The sequence below is a fragment of the Trichophyton benhamiae genome, assembly GCF_000151125.1.
Source record: "Trichophyton benhamiae CBS 112371 chromosome Unknown contig01535.1, whole genome shotgun sequence".
In the NCBI taxonomy this organism is placed as follows: Eukaryota; Fungi; Ascomycota; class Eurotiomycetes; order Onygenales; family Arthrodermataceae; genus Trichophyton; species Trichophyton benhamiae.
The window spans coordinates 689,137-704,923 of record NW_003315109.1 but is presented as its reverse complement, the minus strand read 5'-3'; the positions used below and the strand labels follow the sequence as shown (position 1 = coordinate 704,923).

The window sequence follows — 15,787 nt, the reverse complement described above, 5'->3', positions numbered from 1 at the left end:
CATTTCAATCTTTATGGATAGGCGGCAACACGCGTGGTTAGCGAGGCTGCGTGTAAAAGTAGTGCAATTGTGTGGTGTGATAATATAGGCAGCGCAACTTACTTTCGGTTTCTGCATGGCGCACAGGACACTGGAACACGGTTTCTTTTCCGAACAACGCGATATTGGCCTTCTGGAGAATGCGTACTGGGTGATGTTGTGGGCGGGGTGGGCGACATCTTGACAGTATATGTCCACTGACCTCTATTGCGGTTGCAGTACTTATGTGGAGGGAATGAGTGGTTTCTGTGCACAAACGAAAGGAGATCGAACGAAAGAACCGCTCTGATGAAAGTTGGAGGCCCTTAAGTCCGGTTATATCTGAAGTCTGGTAGTTGGTAGCCGAATTGTCAGCTCCGGGTAAGCTGTTGTAGATCACTGAGGAGGGTTGTATATTTGGACCACTGAGAGCTGTCTGGTCTACTCCGGCACCTCGAAGCGGCCTCCCTGGAGTCAGAGGGAGTAGTCTCGCGTAGAATATAAATGAATCCGATGGGTTTTATGCGGTACCGGAAGCACGACTGCGAGAGATGGAGGCCTATCTGGTTGTGAAGTTGAGTATATCAGCATGGTCCATTTTCATCAAAGTGGGATGACAAAGTCAGGCACTATCGCAGGATAGAGTATTCTGAGGGTCAAGAAGGGCTTTCAGCAGTCAGAAGAGATATACTCACGGCGCTCTCAGTAGCTCTGACAGAGTCTCTTGCTTGCTGGGCCGTTTTGCAGATGTGCGCAGAAGTCGGGTTGATGGAGTCTTTTAAGTAGTCAAGGGCTGATCCCGGCCGGCATGAAGACTCATTTAAAAGCACCGCATTTCCCCCCAGCTATTCCGATCGATAATTAACTGCAGAGACAAGACAGACAGGACAGACGAAGCAGAGACGCAGAATCTTCCCCGGCAGGCGTCTCGAGGAAGAAGATACTACTATCGCGGAAGCAAAAGGTGACGATGGCCGACTTTGCGCCGAGCTCTTTTTTCTGGGCTCTCGGAGATAAGCAGCTTTGCTCCTCACTAGTTAGTTAGTCAACTAATCACGAGTAGGAGTACGAGGACAAAGCCACACAGCACACAGCAGTAGTTAATGGCACTTCAATATCGAAACACTTCTCTCTAGAGTAAATAACATGTAGTAAAGCAGGGAAAAGAAATAAAGAGTGACGCTGATGGGAATCATTTCGTCGGAGTTCGTAACCATCGCCCGTGTAGTCGTTTCAGTGCAGTCCAAGCAACGATTTCAAAAAAGAAGATTTCTCCCTAACTAGTAGCCGAAGGGCAAAAGGGATGGTAAAAAAAAGGAAAGAAAATAAGGGCGAGGTAGTGATCATAAAACATAAAGATCTCAGTAGAGAGAGTCAATAAAGAAAGTTGAATAAAGGAGGGTTAAGATATGGGTGGAATACGGTAGATATATTAGCGGAAAAGAAAAAAGGGGGAGTGTTATTCCTGCCGAAAACCAGCCGAAAGAGGCGATAGGAAAAGGGGAGATTTTAATCCTCGTCTCCAAAGCCCCAGTTTCTGGAATAGACGCTCTGGCGAGCTGGGTTGGCGCGGATGGGACGGTCGACGACGGGCTGTTGTTCCTGGGGGTTGTTCTCGTCAAACTTGTCCCAGCTGGAGTCCATCAGCTTGACGACGCCCATACGGCTTCGGGAGACGGGTTTCTTCTCTTCTTCCTCGGCCGCGTTTCCGTTTTCATGCACGAATTCGTCCTTCATCTCCCACTGGGGGTCAAAGATCTTGCGTCTATAAGTGTTGCAGTTGCTGTTGCTGTTGCCGTTGGAGGTACCGTTGGAGGTATTCATGGGTTCTTCTCGTTTCTCATCTTCATCGTACAGATTGTGTTCATACAGCTTCAGGCCTCTGTTATGCGCAGCACCTGCAGCGGCCTTCTCAGCTGGAAGGGGGGTTTGCTCATCCTGGAGCTTGAAATGGGTCTCGGCGTCACGTCGCGGATGGGCGATGCGTGGCTTTGGCTTGGGAGTGACGTTCTCAACCTCGTCGTCGCTCCAGCCAAAGTGACGCACCTCCTGGCCTCGAACGGGTCTTCTCTTGGGCTTCTCGGGAGTGACGAAGTCTTCAAAGTCCCATTGAGAGAGATGCTTGGATGATCGAGGACGAACAGGCATGGGACAGTCCTCGGCCTCTCCAAACTCAAAGTGGCCCGGATGCTTGGACTTTGACTTCTCGCTTGCCTTCTTCTGTTCCTCTAGCACATGAGGCTCAACCTCATCTCCGAATTCAAAGTGGCCGGGCTGCTTGGACGGTCTCACGGGCTGGTCGCCAGGCAGCTTTCCTTCGCCAAACTCGAAATGGGTATACGTCTTTGAGAGGGTCTTGGGGGTACCCAGGACCTGGTCTCTCGACCTGGGAGGAGTCACCAGGGGTTCGTCATCTCCCTGGAACAGGTCATTGTAGTCTCGTGGAGCCGGCTTTGCAGAGAAGGTGGAAGTACGAGACTTGGTAGCCGGCACCGGCTCTTCGACGCTCTGAGCTTCAAAAAAGGATAGGGGAGTCTCTGGCTCCTTTGCGGCCTTCTTGGGTGCTCGCTCTTCCGGCTTCTTTGGCTCAGCCTCAGCCTCAGTTTTCTTCGAGCACTTGGCTGCAGCTGCGATGGACGAGCTGATTAGACGCTTCTGCTCCGCGCTATCAGAGATTGGCCAGTTGTTCCGTGATCCAATGACATTGAGCTTTCTCAGCAGCGAAGCTTGGTCCCAGTACTGGCGGATCTGCACGATCTTGTTCTCTGCATCAAAGTGAACAATATGGATCTATTCCAACAGTTTATTAGCATTGTCCCTTTTTCCCCTTCTTTTTGGATTGAATCCTTCAGGTATAACGCACCACCGGGATTGTGACGGTCTGGTCGACGACGAAGTTATCGTCGAGGGACAGCAGATAAGGCCCCCCGCCGCAGGTGAAGAGCAAGGTGGTCTCGACCTCGAGGCAGAGGGAGTTGGCACCCTCGACGGCGCTGAGAGTGGCCTGGGACTTCTTATCCAGCGTCCGGCGGACGGCCTGCAGGTGCTTGATGATGTCCTGGGATCCAGAGTGCGAGGTCGTGGTGGTGATGTAGTGCAGCGAGGCCTGTTCCGCGAGCAACTCCGGCTCTGGCCTGGCCAGGAAACCCTCGTAGATCGCCTGAAGGGTCATCGTGACGGGCAGCGACGAGACGCAGCGAGAGCTTGAGTACGATGAAGAGGAAAAAGAGAGTGACGAAGGCGGTTGAGGCAGCTCTTTAAGTAGTTTGTGGTTTCTTGTCGCCGGCGAGACGGAGCGAGGGAGAAAAGTTGGCCAAAGGCGTAACCTCTTTTGCGCGCGTTTGTTGTATACAAATAATACACGGGGGAGGGAAGTAAACAAAACCACAACTTCTTGCCAGCCAGCAGAGAGACAACAGAGAGTTAGAGAAAGAAAAAGAGCGTGCTACAGGGGAAGCTGGTTTAAAACGGAACTCTGTCAAGCAGGCCAGGAAGAAGAAAAGAAAAGGGAGACGGAGAGGGAGGGAGAGACAAGGCCGGCTGGAACAAGAGGCAGACCTGGCTTCTTCCTGCAACAACACAGGCGCAAGCGTACTTTGACAGCAGGAAATAACCATCTTAGCGGCAGTGCTGGCAGTGGGTTCGCCATGCAGCGGAGCCCCTGGCCTAGCTTCATGCCCGTCAGTTCACGGCAAACTACGACGTTTCAGGTTCTTCCGCTTGGTTTCTTTTGCTGCCGGGGGTGAATTTCTATAGGCCCGACGTTGATAGTGATGCAGGCCGGGCCATTTTAGACTTCAGGCACCGTTGTTTCAGAGATAGGCCGTTCCCCAGAAAAGGCCCGAGGGAGAGAGCCGTGGCAGCAGGCAAGGTGTTTCGTCGTTTGGCTTGGGGGGATGTGCCTTGGGAGGGAGCTTGGTGTGGACGCGTTTAGTTTCAATTATTTTAGTTTGGTAGAGCTTCTAGTATACAAGTGTTTTTGTTTTCTGGTCTCACACATATAGGAAGGAGAAAGGAAGAAGTCCTCGATACCAGGATGGATGTACGGATGAGATTTTTTCCACCAGGGGGGTTTCCCTCGTGCCCTATGTCTCTCCATATCGCCGAACTGCGGTAGCTCGAGAGCAGAGGTTAAGGGCCTGCATTGGTGAGAAGCATATCCATAATTGGTAAATGTAGGTGGTGGCTGTGCAGTTAGGATGGTTGATGGCGGGCCGGCAGCCAGCGGGCCAGTTCGTGCAAGGATAGTGAAGATATAGAAAAAAAAAAGAGTGTTCGGTTCATTATTACAGAGTCCTGGCAGAGGATAATGCGTCAGCCAACAGGCCATTGTAAGCCGGTGATAGCGAGAGCAAACAAACCCAAGGTAATCTTCTCTGATGCTTCCAATCGCAAACATGTTGCGCACATCATTTCGTAGTCCAATCAACTTTATTCGAAGGTTTGTTCCCGTCTCGATGACCTGATCTGCGTTATCGGTATACTGCGGAGGAGTCGAATCTGGATCCCACTTGATCTCCGGCGGAATCAACTATTTCCAAGTCAGCTTTACCATCTTCCGTTAACCACTCCTCCCGTAGAGAGTGGTGGTAGCATACATGTTTCGAGACAAAGACCGTCAACGGCCCAACCTCGGCGAAAATGCCCTGGTTCTTGACAGAGGTGACGATAGCATCAACCTCCACCGGCAGTTAGCTTCTCGCCGAAAAGAGATCTCCAAAGTATATATAAAAGTGCTCTTGTCTCGATCTCTTACCGTCTCTCCCTTGAACGGCTTCCACACAATGGCACGGTAGACGATGGTGTACTCTGCCAGACCGCTGCCGGGTATGATTTTGCCCTCAGAGATATCGTACATGTCCATCACGCAGACGATGTAGTAATCGCCCGTACAGATCCCTTCCACATCGTCCAGCAGCTTCTGGCTAAGGTACTCCTTCACATGCGACCCGAAGAACGACGGATGCAGCGTCAGGACATGCTCAAGGAAGTGTATGAAGAACATCTTTGCCTCGACGCGTGAGCTTCTTCGCTTTCTTCTTCCTCCTCCTTCCTCCCTTATATCGACCCCCGGCGCAGTCTCGCGGCGCGCGTTCGTCCCGTGCGGTATCGAGGCTCGTCCACTTCGGTGTCTAATCCTCAGCCGCTCCTTAGAGGTTTTTTCTTTTCTCTTGAAGCAGCGCTTTCAGCTGCTCTGTCAACCCACGGCTATCAGTTCATGTCTTTCTCCCCTGGCACACGCTGACCCCCAGCTCCAGTTTCAGCAAGGTCAGAGGTCAGGTCACAGACGGAATCAGCTGCCCAGGCAAGACCACTCCGGCAGAGACAGCGCGCTCGATGCAGGCGACAACCGAAGCCGACGTCCAGGTCCCGGTTCAGAACGTGAATTATTGTGAGTGTGAATGATGCTCGTCGTCAGCTTCGACTCTTTTGACGCTGCAAAAAAACACAAAACTGGCGCCCTTTTTTTATACATCACGTGATATCGAAGCTTAGCCCTTGCAGGGTTTCTTTTTCTTCCTTTCGGGCGGTTTTCGTCGTGTCTTCTTTTCTTTTCGCTCCTACTTTTTGCTGCGAGACAAGAAGCATGAACATCGAGAGCCAGCGGACGGTGGGAGAGACGATTGATGAACCGGTGTGACTGAGCTAGATACGGCTGGTGAGTGGGAAGAGACGAGATTATAGCTGTTTATTGACGACGGCCGGCGGTGGTGGTGCTAACTCGCTTATCTTCACATGCTAATCGGTATACGGCTTTTCGTTTAGTTCTTGATAACTTGCAACGTCTCGACTTCGCCCCTCGTCGACCTCCTCTTGACTTCTTCATCGTAGTAAGTCCAGACTCGGAGAAAACAATACTCGATAGCCGGAGAGATAGCGGATTGAACGCTGGTCGAGAGACAAAAGCAACCATGTTGGACCTAGAGAAGCAGTTCCTCTTTGTATGTATTGATAACCCTGAAAATAAGAGAGAAGATAGAGAGAAATAGGGGGCATGGCTAACGGGTTTATAGTATGGGGCATACCACCATCATCCAGTGAGTGTTGCTCTCTACCTAGATATGGATGAAGGAAAAAAAAAAAGAAAGAAAGAAAGAAAGAGAAAAACTAACGGGTCGATAAAGATCAATGTTATCATCCATATCACCTGCGTGCCAATTATAATGCTCTGCATGTTCCTACTGGTGGGTTCCCTTACACTGAATATAATTGCACATAATAATGGGTGTATGTATGTATATATATACTCTATACTCACCGTGTTTAAAAAAAAATAGGTGGGCAGTGCCGGCCCGCTGTTCTCTGTGCCAGAGGCCATCAGCATCCAGAATCTGCCTCCTAATGGCGGAACGATAGCAGCGTTCGTCTACCTGTTGCTATACATGCTGATGGAACCGGTGGCCGGCGCCATGCTGGCACCATTGCTGCTGAGCGGAACAGCGTACATAAACCACCTCCTCGCCGCCTACGGGCAAACGGCCGTGTACTGGTCGCTGGCCGTGCAAGGAGTCGCCTGGATCCTGCAGTTTGTAGGCCACGGCGTGTTCGAGGGTCGCGCCCCGGCGCTGCTCGACAACCTGGTGCAGGCCTTCTTCCTGGCGCCCTTCTTTGTCTGGCTCGAGGTGCTCTTCTACCTGGGCTACCGCCCCGAGCTGAAGTCACGCCTCGACGCCGCCATTGCCAAGGAGGTCGCCAAATTCAACAAGCAGAAGGCCGAGAAGACCAAGGCCAAGTAGAAACCATTCGCAGGAGGAGAGAGCCAGTCACCTCGTCTATTCATATCCGTCTTTGCTGTCGTGTTGTCCGTCGACTTTATATCCCAAGCTGTAGATTTTAGTTTTTATATCCAATAATACACACCAATACCGTATTGTCAGCTCGCACTTCCGGTTCTTCCCGCCGCAACATCGCCGTCACAGCCTGGCTGCTCGCCATCTACAGCTTCGACTCTGCTTCTCGTCAGTGTTTATCTGCGTAGTCTTCACCGAATACAGCTGCAGAATCCAAAAATACAGCCGTCTTCTGCCTGATATCGCCCTCGCCAGCCCGTACGGTCTGCGTATTTCGCGGTCTCGGCACGCCCGCATGCGGCCTAGCGCGCTTCAGCGAAACTCCAAGCTTGTTCTTTTCTTCGTCGTCCACAAACTTCAACCTCAACTTCTCTTCTCTTCTTCTTCTCTCTCTTTTCTTCCGCTTCTCCTTCTTCTGCCCCAACCGCTTCAGCCATTGCGCGCCCTCTCGCACGTCTTCCCCATCTCTACTCCTTCGTCTCCCCGTCCACAATGTTCAGAAGTGCTCTACGGCAGTCGAGCCGCTCCGTGACGGCCGTCTCTGTCTCTGGCAGAGTCTCCGCTGTAAGAGTTTTCCCCTTCTCCCAACGTCAGGCCGTCACCCTCTGCGGCCGCCCTCGCCCGGACAACGCCCAATTCCATCCTCAATCGCACGGATAAGAGCCATTGAGCTCGCCGGGGCGATGGGTTCGATGGCCTCGTCGGCTTTTCGATGGCGTTGGCAGCTTGTTTTGCTCGGCTGTTTGCCAAATTGACGTTAGGTGTTGTTTGTTGCTGACCCGAGAGGTTTGCTCTGCCTGCAGGTCCGAGCCGGTACTCCCAGCCCCTTGGCCGCTGTGTCCAAGCAAGTCAGATCCTACGCCGCTGAGGCCAAGCCAGCTCCCACTGAGGTCTCCTCCATCCTCGAGCAGAGAATTCGTGGTGTCCAGGAGGAGGCTGGTCTCGCCGAGACTGGTCGTGTCCTTTCCGTCGGGTAAGTCGGGCTGCTGCCCCCCCCCCCAGGCCATTGAACCGGCTCAATGGATGGACACCCGCGTCCTTTGTTGATACTGCTCGATGATGATGATGCTGACTTGCTGGTTGATAGTGATGGTATCGCCCGTGTCCATGGTATGCACAACGTCCAGGCTGAGGAGCTTGTCGAGTAAGTCTCACTCTGATATACGAACAATAAACATTAATTTTTTTTTCCCATCATCAAACTAACAGCAATTGAAAGGTTCGCTTCTGGTGTCAAGGGAATGTGCATGAACTTGGAAGCCGGACAGGTCGGTGTCGTGCTTTTCGGTTCTGACCGTCTCGTCAAGGAGGGTGAGACCGTCAAGCGTACCGGAGAGATTGTAAGTTTTGATATTGACCACATCGTCTTACGGCACACTCCAAGATACTAATATATCTACCAGGTTGATGTCCCAGTTGGTCCCGAGCTTTTGGGCCGTGTTGTTGATGCCCTTGGTAACCCAATTGATGGAAAGGGCCCCATCAAGTCTGCTGAGAAGCGCCGTGCCCAGGTCAAGGCCCCTGGTATCTTGCCCCGAAAGTCCGTCAACCAGCCCGTCCAGACTGGTATGAAGTGTGTCGACTCCATGGTGCCAATTGGTCGTGGTCAGCGTGAGTTGATCATTGGTGACCGTCAGACTGGAAAGACTGCCGTCGCTCTTGACACCATGCTCAACCAGAAGCGATGGAACTCCTCCAACGACGAAACCAAGAAGCTCTACTGTGTCTACGTTGCCGTTGGCCAGAAGCGATCCACCGTCGCTCAGCTCGTCAAGACCCTTGAGGAGAACGATGCCATGAAGTACTCCATTGTCGTTGCTGCTACTGCCTCTGAGGCCGCTCCTCTGCAGTACATTGCTCCTTTCACCGGTTGTGCCATGGGTGAGTGGTTCCGTGACAACGGCCGCCACGCTCTCATCATCTACGACGATCTCTCCAAGCAGGCCGTTGCCTACCGTCAGATGTCCCTTTTGCTTCGTCGTCCCCCAGGTCGTGAGGCTTACCCTGGAGAGTACGTCAATTCCTTAAATTCTTTTGTGATATATATAAAATGTTCGACAACTAACTTGAAAATAGCGTCTTCTACCTCCACTCTCGTCTTCTCGAGCGTGCTGCCAAGCTGAACGACACCCACAAGGGTGGCTCTCTCACTGCCCTTCCCGTCATTGAGACCCAGGGTGGTGATGTGTCCGCTTATATCCCAACCAACGTTATTTCTATCACTGACGGCCAGATCTTCTTGGAGTCCGAACTTTTCTACAAGGGTATCCGACCAGCCATCAACGTCGGTCTCTCCGTCTCCCGTGTCGGTTCCGCTGCTCAGCTCAAGGCCATGAAGCAAGTCGCTGGTTCCCTCAAGCTCTTCTTGGCCCAGTACCGTGAAGTCGCTGCCTTCGCCCAGTTCGGTTCCGATCTCGACGCCTCCACCAAGCAGACCCTCAACCGTGGTCTCCGTCTCACCGAGCTTCTCAAGCAGAAGCAGTACCAGCCCATGGCCGTCAACGAGATGGTTCCCCTCATCTTCGCTGGTGTCAACGGTCTCCTCGACAACATCCCCGTCGAGAAGATCCTCGCCTGGGAGGCTGACTTCCTCGCCCACCTCCGCTCCAACGAACCCGAGATTCTCGCCAAGATCGACAAGGAGGGCCAGATCAGCAAGGACCTCGAGGCCCAGATCCGTGACTGCATTGTCGCCTTCAACAAGAGCTTCTCTTAGAGTTAACCTGTACAACAAGACAAACAAACCGTCCATGTGTGTGATATGATGTGTGTGGGCATGCATATGGCATTTGGTCACCCCTCAGATTCCCTTTCCGTTTTCCCTGACTCTATGTATAGAAAGATAGCTTGTGTAAAATCTCGAGATCAGAAAACACTTATCCCGCTCTAGTCAGAAATTCCATTTGTAATTTTGCCGCTGTTCAACTATTTGGTTTCCCTGTTATCCTGTATTTCCTTTTGTCTTTCCTGTACATTTTCTCCCAAGCCTGCTTGTACTATCAAATGTCGAATGATATATATATATATACACCGGGGTTGATGTCGCTCATGGCTATCGCGGCAAATAGAACCATACTCCCTCTATGGATAAATAAACATAACCACCCCTGTCCAATAATAATATCTACTAGATCTATATTTATCCCATAAAGATATAAGAGTCATCGCCATTTTACTATGCAAGTCGCTAAGTAAAAAAATTAAAGAGAAAAACTCAATTAAAAAAAATATTGCCGCCACTTTTTGCTTCATACCAACTTTTTTTCACTCTCGACAAGCAAACAAACCCATTTCAACCTGCTAATTCTCATAATTATATCTATTCATCATGGCCACGGAACCTGAAAGCGGCCCGGCATCATGCAAAGTCGTCCTAGCTGCCTCTGTGGCCCGCGGGCTGCTGGCCGAAGTCACAGAGGGGCGAAAAGCACTGGATAAGCCACCCCACCTCGTTGGATTCCTTGCGAATACTGACCCTGCGGCGCGGATGTATGCAAATTGGACGGAGAAGACATGTAAAGAGAAGTAAGTGTCTCTGTTGTTGCCTATCTGATTGTTGCCTATCTGATATCTGCCGGTGTGACCGCACCCTGCATTGCTCGCGTGCGCATACCCACACCAGCCGCATATACATCTATCTACATCTACGACGCATCAAAAAGCTAACAAGCCCCAAAATGAATAGTGGATTCCGCTATACCTGTCGAGAAGTAAGCAAAGATGAAATCGAAGACGCTATCATTGCCGCAAACTCCGACGACGATGTAGACGGTATAATGGTATACTACCCTATCTTCAACAACCGGCAAGACCAGTACCTGCAGCAAATCGTCGACATAAGTAAAGACGTCGAGGGCCTGAGCCACAGATATATCTTCAACATGTACCAGAACATACGCTTCCTGGATAGCGCTCAGCAGCAAAAGTCCATATTACCATGCACGCCGCTTGCGGTTATCAAAATCCTCGAATACCTGCAGATATACAACACTATTCTACCGTACGGGAACAGGCTGTTCGGCCATACGATATGTGTAGTTAATCGGTCTGAGGTTGTAGGGAGACCGCTTGCCGCGTTGCTGGCGAATGATGGTGCATTGGTATACAGCGTTGATATCACTGGTGTGCAGAAGTTTACTCGCGGAGAAGGGCTCAAGAAGCGCAGACATGAGGTTGAGGATATGGAAGGGTGGACGTTGAAGGATGCTGTGCCGCATTGTGATGTGGTTGTTTCTGGTGTCCCGGGAGAAGCATTCAAGTTTGACGAGAGCTTGCTTAGGCCTGGTGCCGTTTGCATAAATTTCTCCAGTGAGAAGGTATGTTACCCTCCCCCTGACACGCGGCTATGAATGATAATTGGTTGCTAATGCGTGGGTATAATGTAGAATTTCACTCCAGCTGTTAAGGAAAAGGCATCGATATATGTTCCGGCAATTGGAAAAGTCACTATTGTGGTCCTTCTCCGAAACCTACTGGTGAGTTAATCCCTTGTTTAAGCCTCTTATTCTGCCTGGGTATCATTTTTAATCATTATGAACGTTTGCAGAGATTGTCTCAGAACCGGAAACCAGAAGGTGGCCATCCAGCAGACGCTGTTGAGAAACCAGGTACTCTCGAAGGCACTACGAACTCGTCAAGCTGAAGGTAAGCTGGCTGTTTAAGGTATGAGACTGTAGTTTGAAAAGATATAGACCAAACCCATTTAAAAAATGAATTGTTTATTTCTGTATTCATGAATCAAGTCGTCTTAAGCAAATCTAAGAACTTGGAGGATTGAAACTAAGAGATACGGGGTATCATTTCTGCTCGACTTCGTAAATGGTTTCAAATATCTTCTGCTCTGCAAAGGACTAGGTATAGAGTCAGATAGAGGTATCCATAACATGAATGATAAACAAAGGTATCATTGTTTTTAAAGTCACTGCCTATACATTAAAACCAACTTATTCTAGTTCTTGCATGTTTCTTGGATATTCCAATTCAAACTTACGCCTCGCACTCCGACGTTATTTAGAGGAACCTTCCAACGAAGATGTCTGTACAAGCTTTATCTCATTCTTGAGCCATTCTGAAAATGGTTCAAAGTGTAGGGTGCCGTCTGCCGAAAACCACTTGGAAAAAGGAGCCTCGATTGTTTTTTCCTGTACTACTTTTCCCGAAGCAGAAGTATGTCGGAAGTGAAGCTTGTATGTCGAAGATAACTTCTTCGACAGAGACTGTATTTGAAGCTGTCGTGGAGCCATGTTAGATATATATATATATATATATGTATAATGAAGGGAATACAGGGGACTATACCGTTTCTCCCTTAGGGGTGGTCCCTTCGAACACCTGCCTGTTCTCGACCAGCCATACCCACCCAGTGTATACGGTGTTTAGTATGAAATATGCTACTACGGCATATATCATCCATGGCGCCGTGAACTCCCAACCTTTCGTATAGTCAAAGTAGAAAGAGACTCCAGCAATTGTGACTGCGCAATAGCCTATGATAAGACGGATATCTGTTTTGGTGTGGCTTGCGACAAATCTGTTAGGTTTAGGGAGGCCGAGGGTGAGATATGTTGTGATAGCATCGTCGGAGGTATTCTTGAGTTCTAAGCAGATATTAGCGGACTGGTCTTCAAAATGCAATGGTATATTGTATTGGTATATAGTATTTTGAAGGCTGGGTTCGATCTGAGAATCAGGGACCTACCGGATGAAGCATACACAGGAACCGGTACTGGAGAATTGAGCGGCATTTTGAGAATATTTCGCAATTAGCAGTAGTTACTTCAGAAAAAGCTATGTAGGAGCCTGATTCTCTCTCGGGAGTATCAGAAATCAAGCTGTGTATTGGTCGAGGTCGAATGTCTGGCAGGCACAAGATAGAGCTGCCGTGTTCAATTCGAGGTTCCGCGCAGGAAAGTTATTGAAACGCTAGAAATGTAGGAGAGTACTATAGCAAATCGCATGAATATAACACTCCGTCAGCACTGGCCAAAGCGAACAAATTGTCCGCCGTGGTGTTATGTGTTTTGTCCATCTAGAAGAGCAAACTGGCATCATCAGCTTTGGCGATAATCTATCACGTGACGCATGTTTGGCCCGGACCGTCGAGGATCGTCGAGCTTATCGAGAAGTCGAACTTGATGCGCCTTTCAAGCAGACACTTCCCAGGGACAAGCTTATAGGCAGTTAACATGGCTGCTCAAGGCCTGGATCAGACGATCCTGCGGGATCCAGCTCTCTTGTACGTCTTTTTGATGTTCCTAGTGTGCTAACGATGCTGATTGTTGCGCAGTTACTGGATCCTGGTACCCATCTCAGTGGTCATGGTATGTCAATCCCATTACATCCACTCAATGAGGAGCTTTGGCTGATGCACATAATCAACAGATACTCACTGGTATCCTCCGCCATTATGCCACGATCTTAATGACCAGCTCGCCCAAACCAGCTGCCAGCCTGGCTGAATTTAGGGAACGGCTTGCTCTCTTCCGTGGTGTTAACCTACGCACCAACGCATCTGCCGTTCTTACTCCCTCGAGCTTAGCATCCCGAAAGGCATATCTAATCAACGCTTATAAGACTGGCGCCTTCTTGAAAGACCCCGAGAACCGCGGCGCTGGTGCACCAAACCCAATGACGGACCCCGCTGGAATGGACGCAATGATGGGGATGATGAAAGGGAATATGGCTATGATGATCCCACAGACTCTTATTATGTCATGGATCAATGCCTTCTTCTCTGGATTCGTTATATGTAAGACATCCTCAGCTGCGCGACTACCGCATTACAAACTGGGAGATTGGACTAATTTCATGCTCGTTATATAGTGAAACTCCCATTCCCCTTGACCATCCGATTCAAATCCATGCTTCAGTCCGGTGTCATGACTCGTGATCTTGATGTCAGATGGGTCTCCAGTTTGTCTTGGTACTTCTTGAACCTGTTCGGCCTCCAGTCCGTTTTTGGGTTTATCCTGGGTAGTGACAATTGTAAGTATAACCACCTAACACTTTGATTATACTCACTAACGATTTGAGTAGCCGCCGGTCAAGTGATGCAGCAGGTAGGCGTGACGAACCCTGCTGTGAATCCGTTCCAACCTGGTCAGGATCCGGAGAAAATCTTCCAGGGAGAGGCTGAGAACATCGAGGTGATGGAACACTATTGCATCCTGGATGGAATTGAAGAGCGGATATTACAGAAGGCATCGTAAAAGTCCTGTTTGGATTTTGGATTTTTTACTATTGCGTAATTGAAAAATTCCTTGACCTTTGAGATGTGTACAATGGTTAAAGAGACCTGAATTAATACCACGACTAAATATATATTCCATGCACCACCGAAATGCTAGACAATAACATATTGCTATATGAGATACCAGAAAATTACCTTAACCCCATTAATACCCAGATACTCATAATAAGTGTTTCATAAGTAGTTGAGAACTCCGTTGATAACCCAAACCTCACCATTGGCGACCTCGGAGATCACGTCTTCAACCTCGATGTTACCGGGGTGAATCTGATCAAAAGTTAGAAGCAATTAATCTGGGAACCACTATACATATAATGACTTACATATTTCTTCCCATCTTTCTCTTCCCAAAATATTTTCGCGCCTCCCAAAGTCCTAACCTCTTTGCCAGCCTCCCAGCAGCGCTGCGGTATCAAATGAGCCAAGATGAATTTCTCCAAGTTTTGGTTTGCTCGTTTCTTTCCCGACTCCCCTTCATACGCCTCTTGCACTCCAAAGGTGGCATAATCACTAGGGTTCTCCCACGGTTTATGAGGTAAGCCTTGGACGGCAACGTTGTTCGGGGCTAAAACTATCGTATCCTGGGTATCATTATCCAGACGGTTTGAGATATTCTCATCGCCTCTGGTCATTGAGGCGAAAACGTTGACCTCTCGAGTCTTCCCCAGGATATCTGAAACGCGGACACCTTTGCCGCCAACAGCCTCTTTAGACGGGGGCATGACGAACTGCGGCTTGGAGTCACGGTCCTCGGGGAACCTCCAGTTGAGCCTGTCGATATTATTCCGCTCCGGATCGAGGTTCTTTGGGCTTCTATAATCTCGAGGCAGCAGTCGCCGTCTGGATAGGACGGGAGGATTCCAATGGGAGGAGCAAACCGCGAACAGAGACGTCAACGCAAGAAGTGTATAGAAAATGACAATTTTCATAGCGAGCAGCAAGGTTTAAGAACACATATTATAAACCGGTTTCTAACTTGTGTCTGGTATGGCATAGGCGGTATTCAAATCCATCAACGTCGCCGCCATCGCTCTTTTGATCTCCAGGTCAAGCCTCCAGATATGACGTCAGCAGATCTGTGTCACGTGTGTAGATTGCGGGACCGCCGTTACACGTGATCTTATCGATAAGCATAATTAACTCAGGATAAACTGTAAGCGGGAAAATATTTGGACTTCGTGATGTAGGAAAAGGAAGTGAAGAGGAAGACGAAGACAGGCAGCAGACAAGATGGCTGAGCTGCAGGACTTTATGCTGGTGGCTGAAAAGGACCGGGATGAGGCAATGCGAATTGCTGGCGTTGTTGCGTCAAGTGAGTTTATTGTGTGAGGCTCTTATCGTGATCCCTAGCTAATCTGCGAAATCTAGAGCTTGAGAGCAAACAGACTACACTGATAGACATTGTGAAGTCGTTGGGGGAATATATCAATGATGAAGACGCCAGTATACGTGGAAAAGCAGTGTCCTACCTGACGGCGGTGATAATAGCTCTCCCAGATAAATTCCTGAGCCGACAGCAAATCCAAGTTTTAACGACCTTCTTTTGTGCCCGGATTGAAGATGGCGGTTCTATCACTGGCTTGCGCACTCTTCACGGGATGGAGCGGTTTGATAAGTCCATGGCTCAAGACACATTTCGGGCGTAAGTGTATTTCGAATTGGCTGCGGTTAATTGCTATTATACTAATTATGACTATAGCGTTTATCAACATTCCACGGAATTCCGATC

At 49.5% G+C, this 15,787-nt stretch overlaps 10 protein-coding genes across 10 annotated transcripts; 5 read left to right on the top strand and 5 right to left on the bottom strand.

The window, feature by feature from the left end:
• Window positions 1-1,527: 1,527 nt before the first annotated feature.
• Window positions 1,528-3,190, bottom strand: ARB_06554 (uncharacterized protein; the record flags this gene model as incomplete). The annotated part of the gene is made up of 2 exons (XM_003015382.1): window positions 1,528-2,808; window positions 2,882-3,190. The coding sequence occupies 2 exons, from the start codon at window positions 3,188-3,190 to the stop codon at window positions 1,528-1,530; spliced, it is 1,590 nt and encodes a 529-aa protein (XP_003015428.1).
• A 768-nt stretch (window positions 3,191-3,958) lies between these two features.
• ARB_06553 (DNA-directed RNA polymerase complex II subunit Rpb7) lies at window positions 3,959-5,023 on the bottom strand (the record flags this gene model as incomplete). The annotated part of the gene is made up of 3 exons (XM_003015381.1): window positions 3,959-4,549; window positions 4,617-4,670; window positions 4,775-5,023. The coding sequence occupies 3 exons, from the start codon at window positions 5,021-5,023 to the stop codon at window positions 3,959-3,961; spliced, it is 894 nt and encodes a 297-aa protein (XP_003015427.1).
• Window positions 5,024-5,930: 907 nt separating this feature from the next.
• ARB_06552 (uncharacterized protein) lies at window positions 5,931-6,755 on the top strand (the record flags this gene model as incomplete). Its single annotated transcript, XM_003015380.1, has 3 exons — window positions 5,931-5,960; window positions 6,033-6,203; window positions 6,297-6,755. The coding sequence occupies 3 exons, from the start codon at window positions 5,931-5,933 to the stop codon at window positions 6,753-6,755; spliced, it is 660 nt and encodes a 219-aa protein (XP_003015426.1).
• A 356-nt stretch (window positions 6,756-7,111) lies between these two features.
• ARB_06551 (uncharacterized protein) lies at window positions 7,112-7,246 on the bottom strand (the record flags this gene model as incomplete). Its single annotated transcript, XM_003015379.1, has 1 exon — window positions 7,112-7,246. One exon carries the CDS (start codon window positions 7,244-7,246, stop codon window positions 7,112-7,114), a length of 135 nt encoding a protein of 44 aa, XP_003015425.1.
• Window positions 7,247-7,301: 55 nt separating this feature from the next.
• On the top strand, window positions 7,302-9,525 carry ARB_06550 (uncharacterized protein; the record flags this gene model as incomplete). The annotated part of the gene is made up of 6 exons (XM_003015378.1): window positions 7,302-7,373; window positions 7,571-7,782; window positions 7,897-7,953; window positions 8,029-8,149; window positions 8,213-8,820; window positions 8,886-9,525. 6 exons carry the CDS (start codon window positions 7,302-7,304, stop codon window positions 9,523-9,525), a joined length of 1,710 nt encoding a protein of 569 aa, XP_003015424.1.
• Window positions 9,526-10,137: 612 nt separating this feature from the next.
• Window positions 10,138-11,470, top strand: ARB_06549 (uncharacterized protein; the record flags this gene model as incomplete). Its single annotated transcript, XM_003015377.1, has 4 exons — window positions 10,138-10,334; window positions 10,495-11,125; window positions 11,195-11,284; window positions 11,381-11,470. The coding sequence occupies 4 exons, from the start codon at window positions 10,138-10,140 to the stop codon at window positions 11,468-11,470; spliced, it is 1,008 nt and encodes a 335-aa protein (XP_003015423.1).
• A 345-nt stretch (window positions 11,471-11,815) lies between these two features.
• Window positions 11,816-12,553, bottom strand: ARB_06548 (signal peptidase complex component, putative; the record flags this gene model as incomplete). Its single annotated transcript, XM_003015376.1, has 3 exons — window positions 11,816-12,101; window positions 12,169-12,406; window positions 12,508-12,553. 3 exons carry the CDS (start codon window positions 12,551-12,553, stop codon window positions 11,816-11,818), a joined length of 570 nt encoding a protein of 189 aa, XP_003015422.1.
• A 441-nt stretch (window positions 12,554-12,994) lies between these two features.
• Window positions 12,995-14,017, top strand: ARB_06547 (uncharacterized protein; the record flags this gene model as incomplete). Its single annotated transcript, XM_003015375.1, has 4 exons — window positions 12,995-13,044; window positions 13,238-13,557; window positions 13,632-13,793; window positions 13,845-14,017. 4 exons carry the CDS (start codon window positions 12,995-12,997, stop codon window positions 14,015-14,017), a joined length of 705 nt encoding a protein of 234 aa, XP_003015421.1.
• Window positions 14,018-14,232: 215 nt separating this feature from the next.
• ARB_06546 (uncharacterized protein) lies at window positions 14,233-14,987 on the bottom strand (the record flags this gene model as incomplete). Its single annotated transcript, XM_003015374.1, has 2 exons — window positions 14,233-14,325; window positions 14,382-14,987. 2 exons carry the CDS (start codon window positions 14,985-14,987, stop codon window positions 14,233-14,235), a joined length of 699 nt encoding a protein of 232 aa, XP_003015420.1.
• A 301-nt stretch (window positions 14,988-15,288) lies between these two features.
• Window positions 15,289-15,704, top strand: ARB_06545 (uncharacterized protein; the record flags this gene model as incomplete). The annotated part of the gene is made up of 2 exons (XM_003015373.1): window positions 15,289-15,370; window positions 15,427-15,704. The coding sequence occupies 2 exons, from the start codon at window positions 15,289-15,291 to the stop codon at window positions 15,702-15,704; spliced, it is 360 nt and encodes a 119-aa protein (XP_003015419.1).
• Window positions 15,705-15,787: the final 83 nt, after the last annotated feature.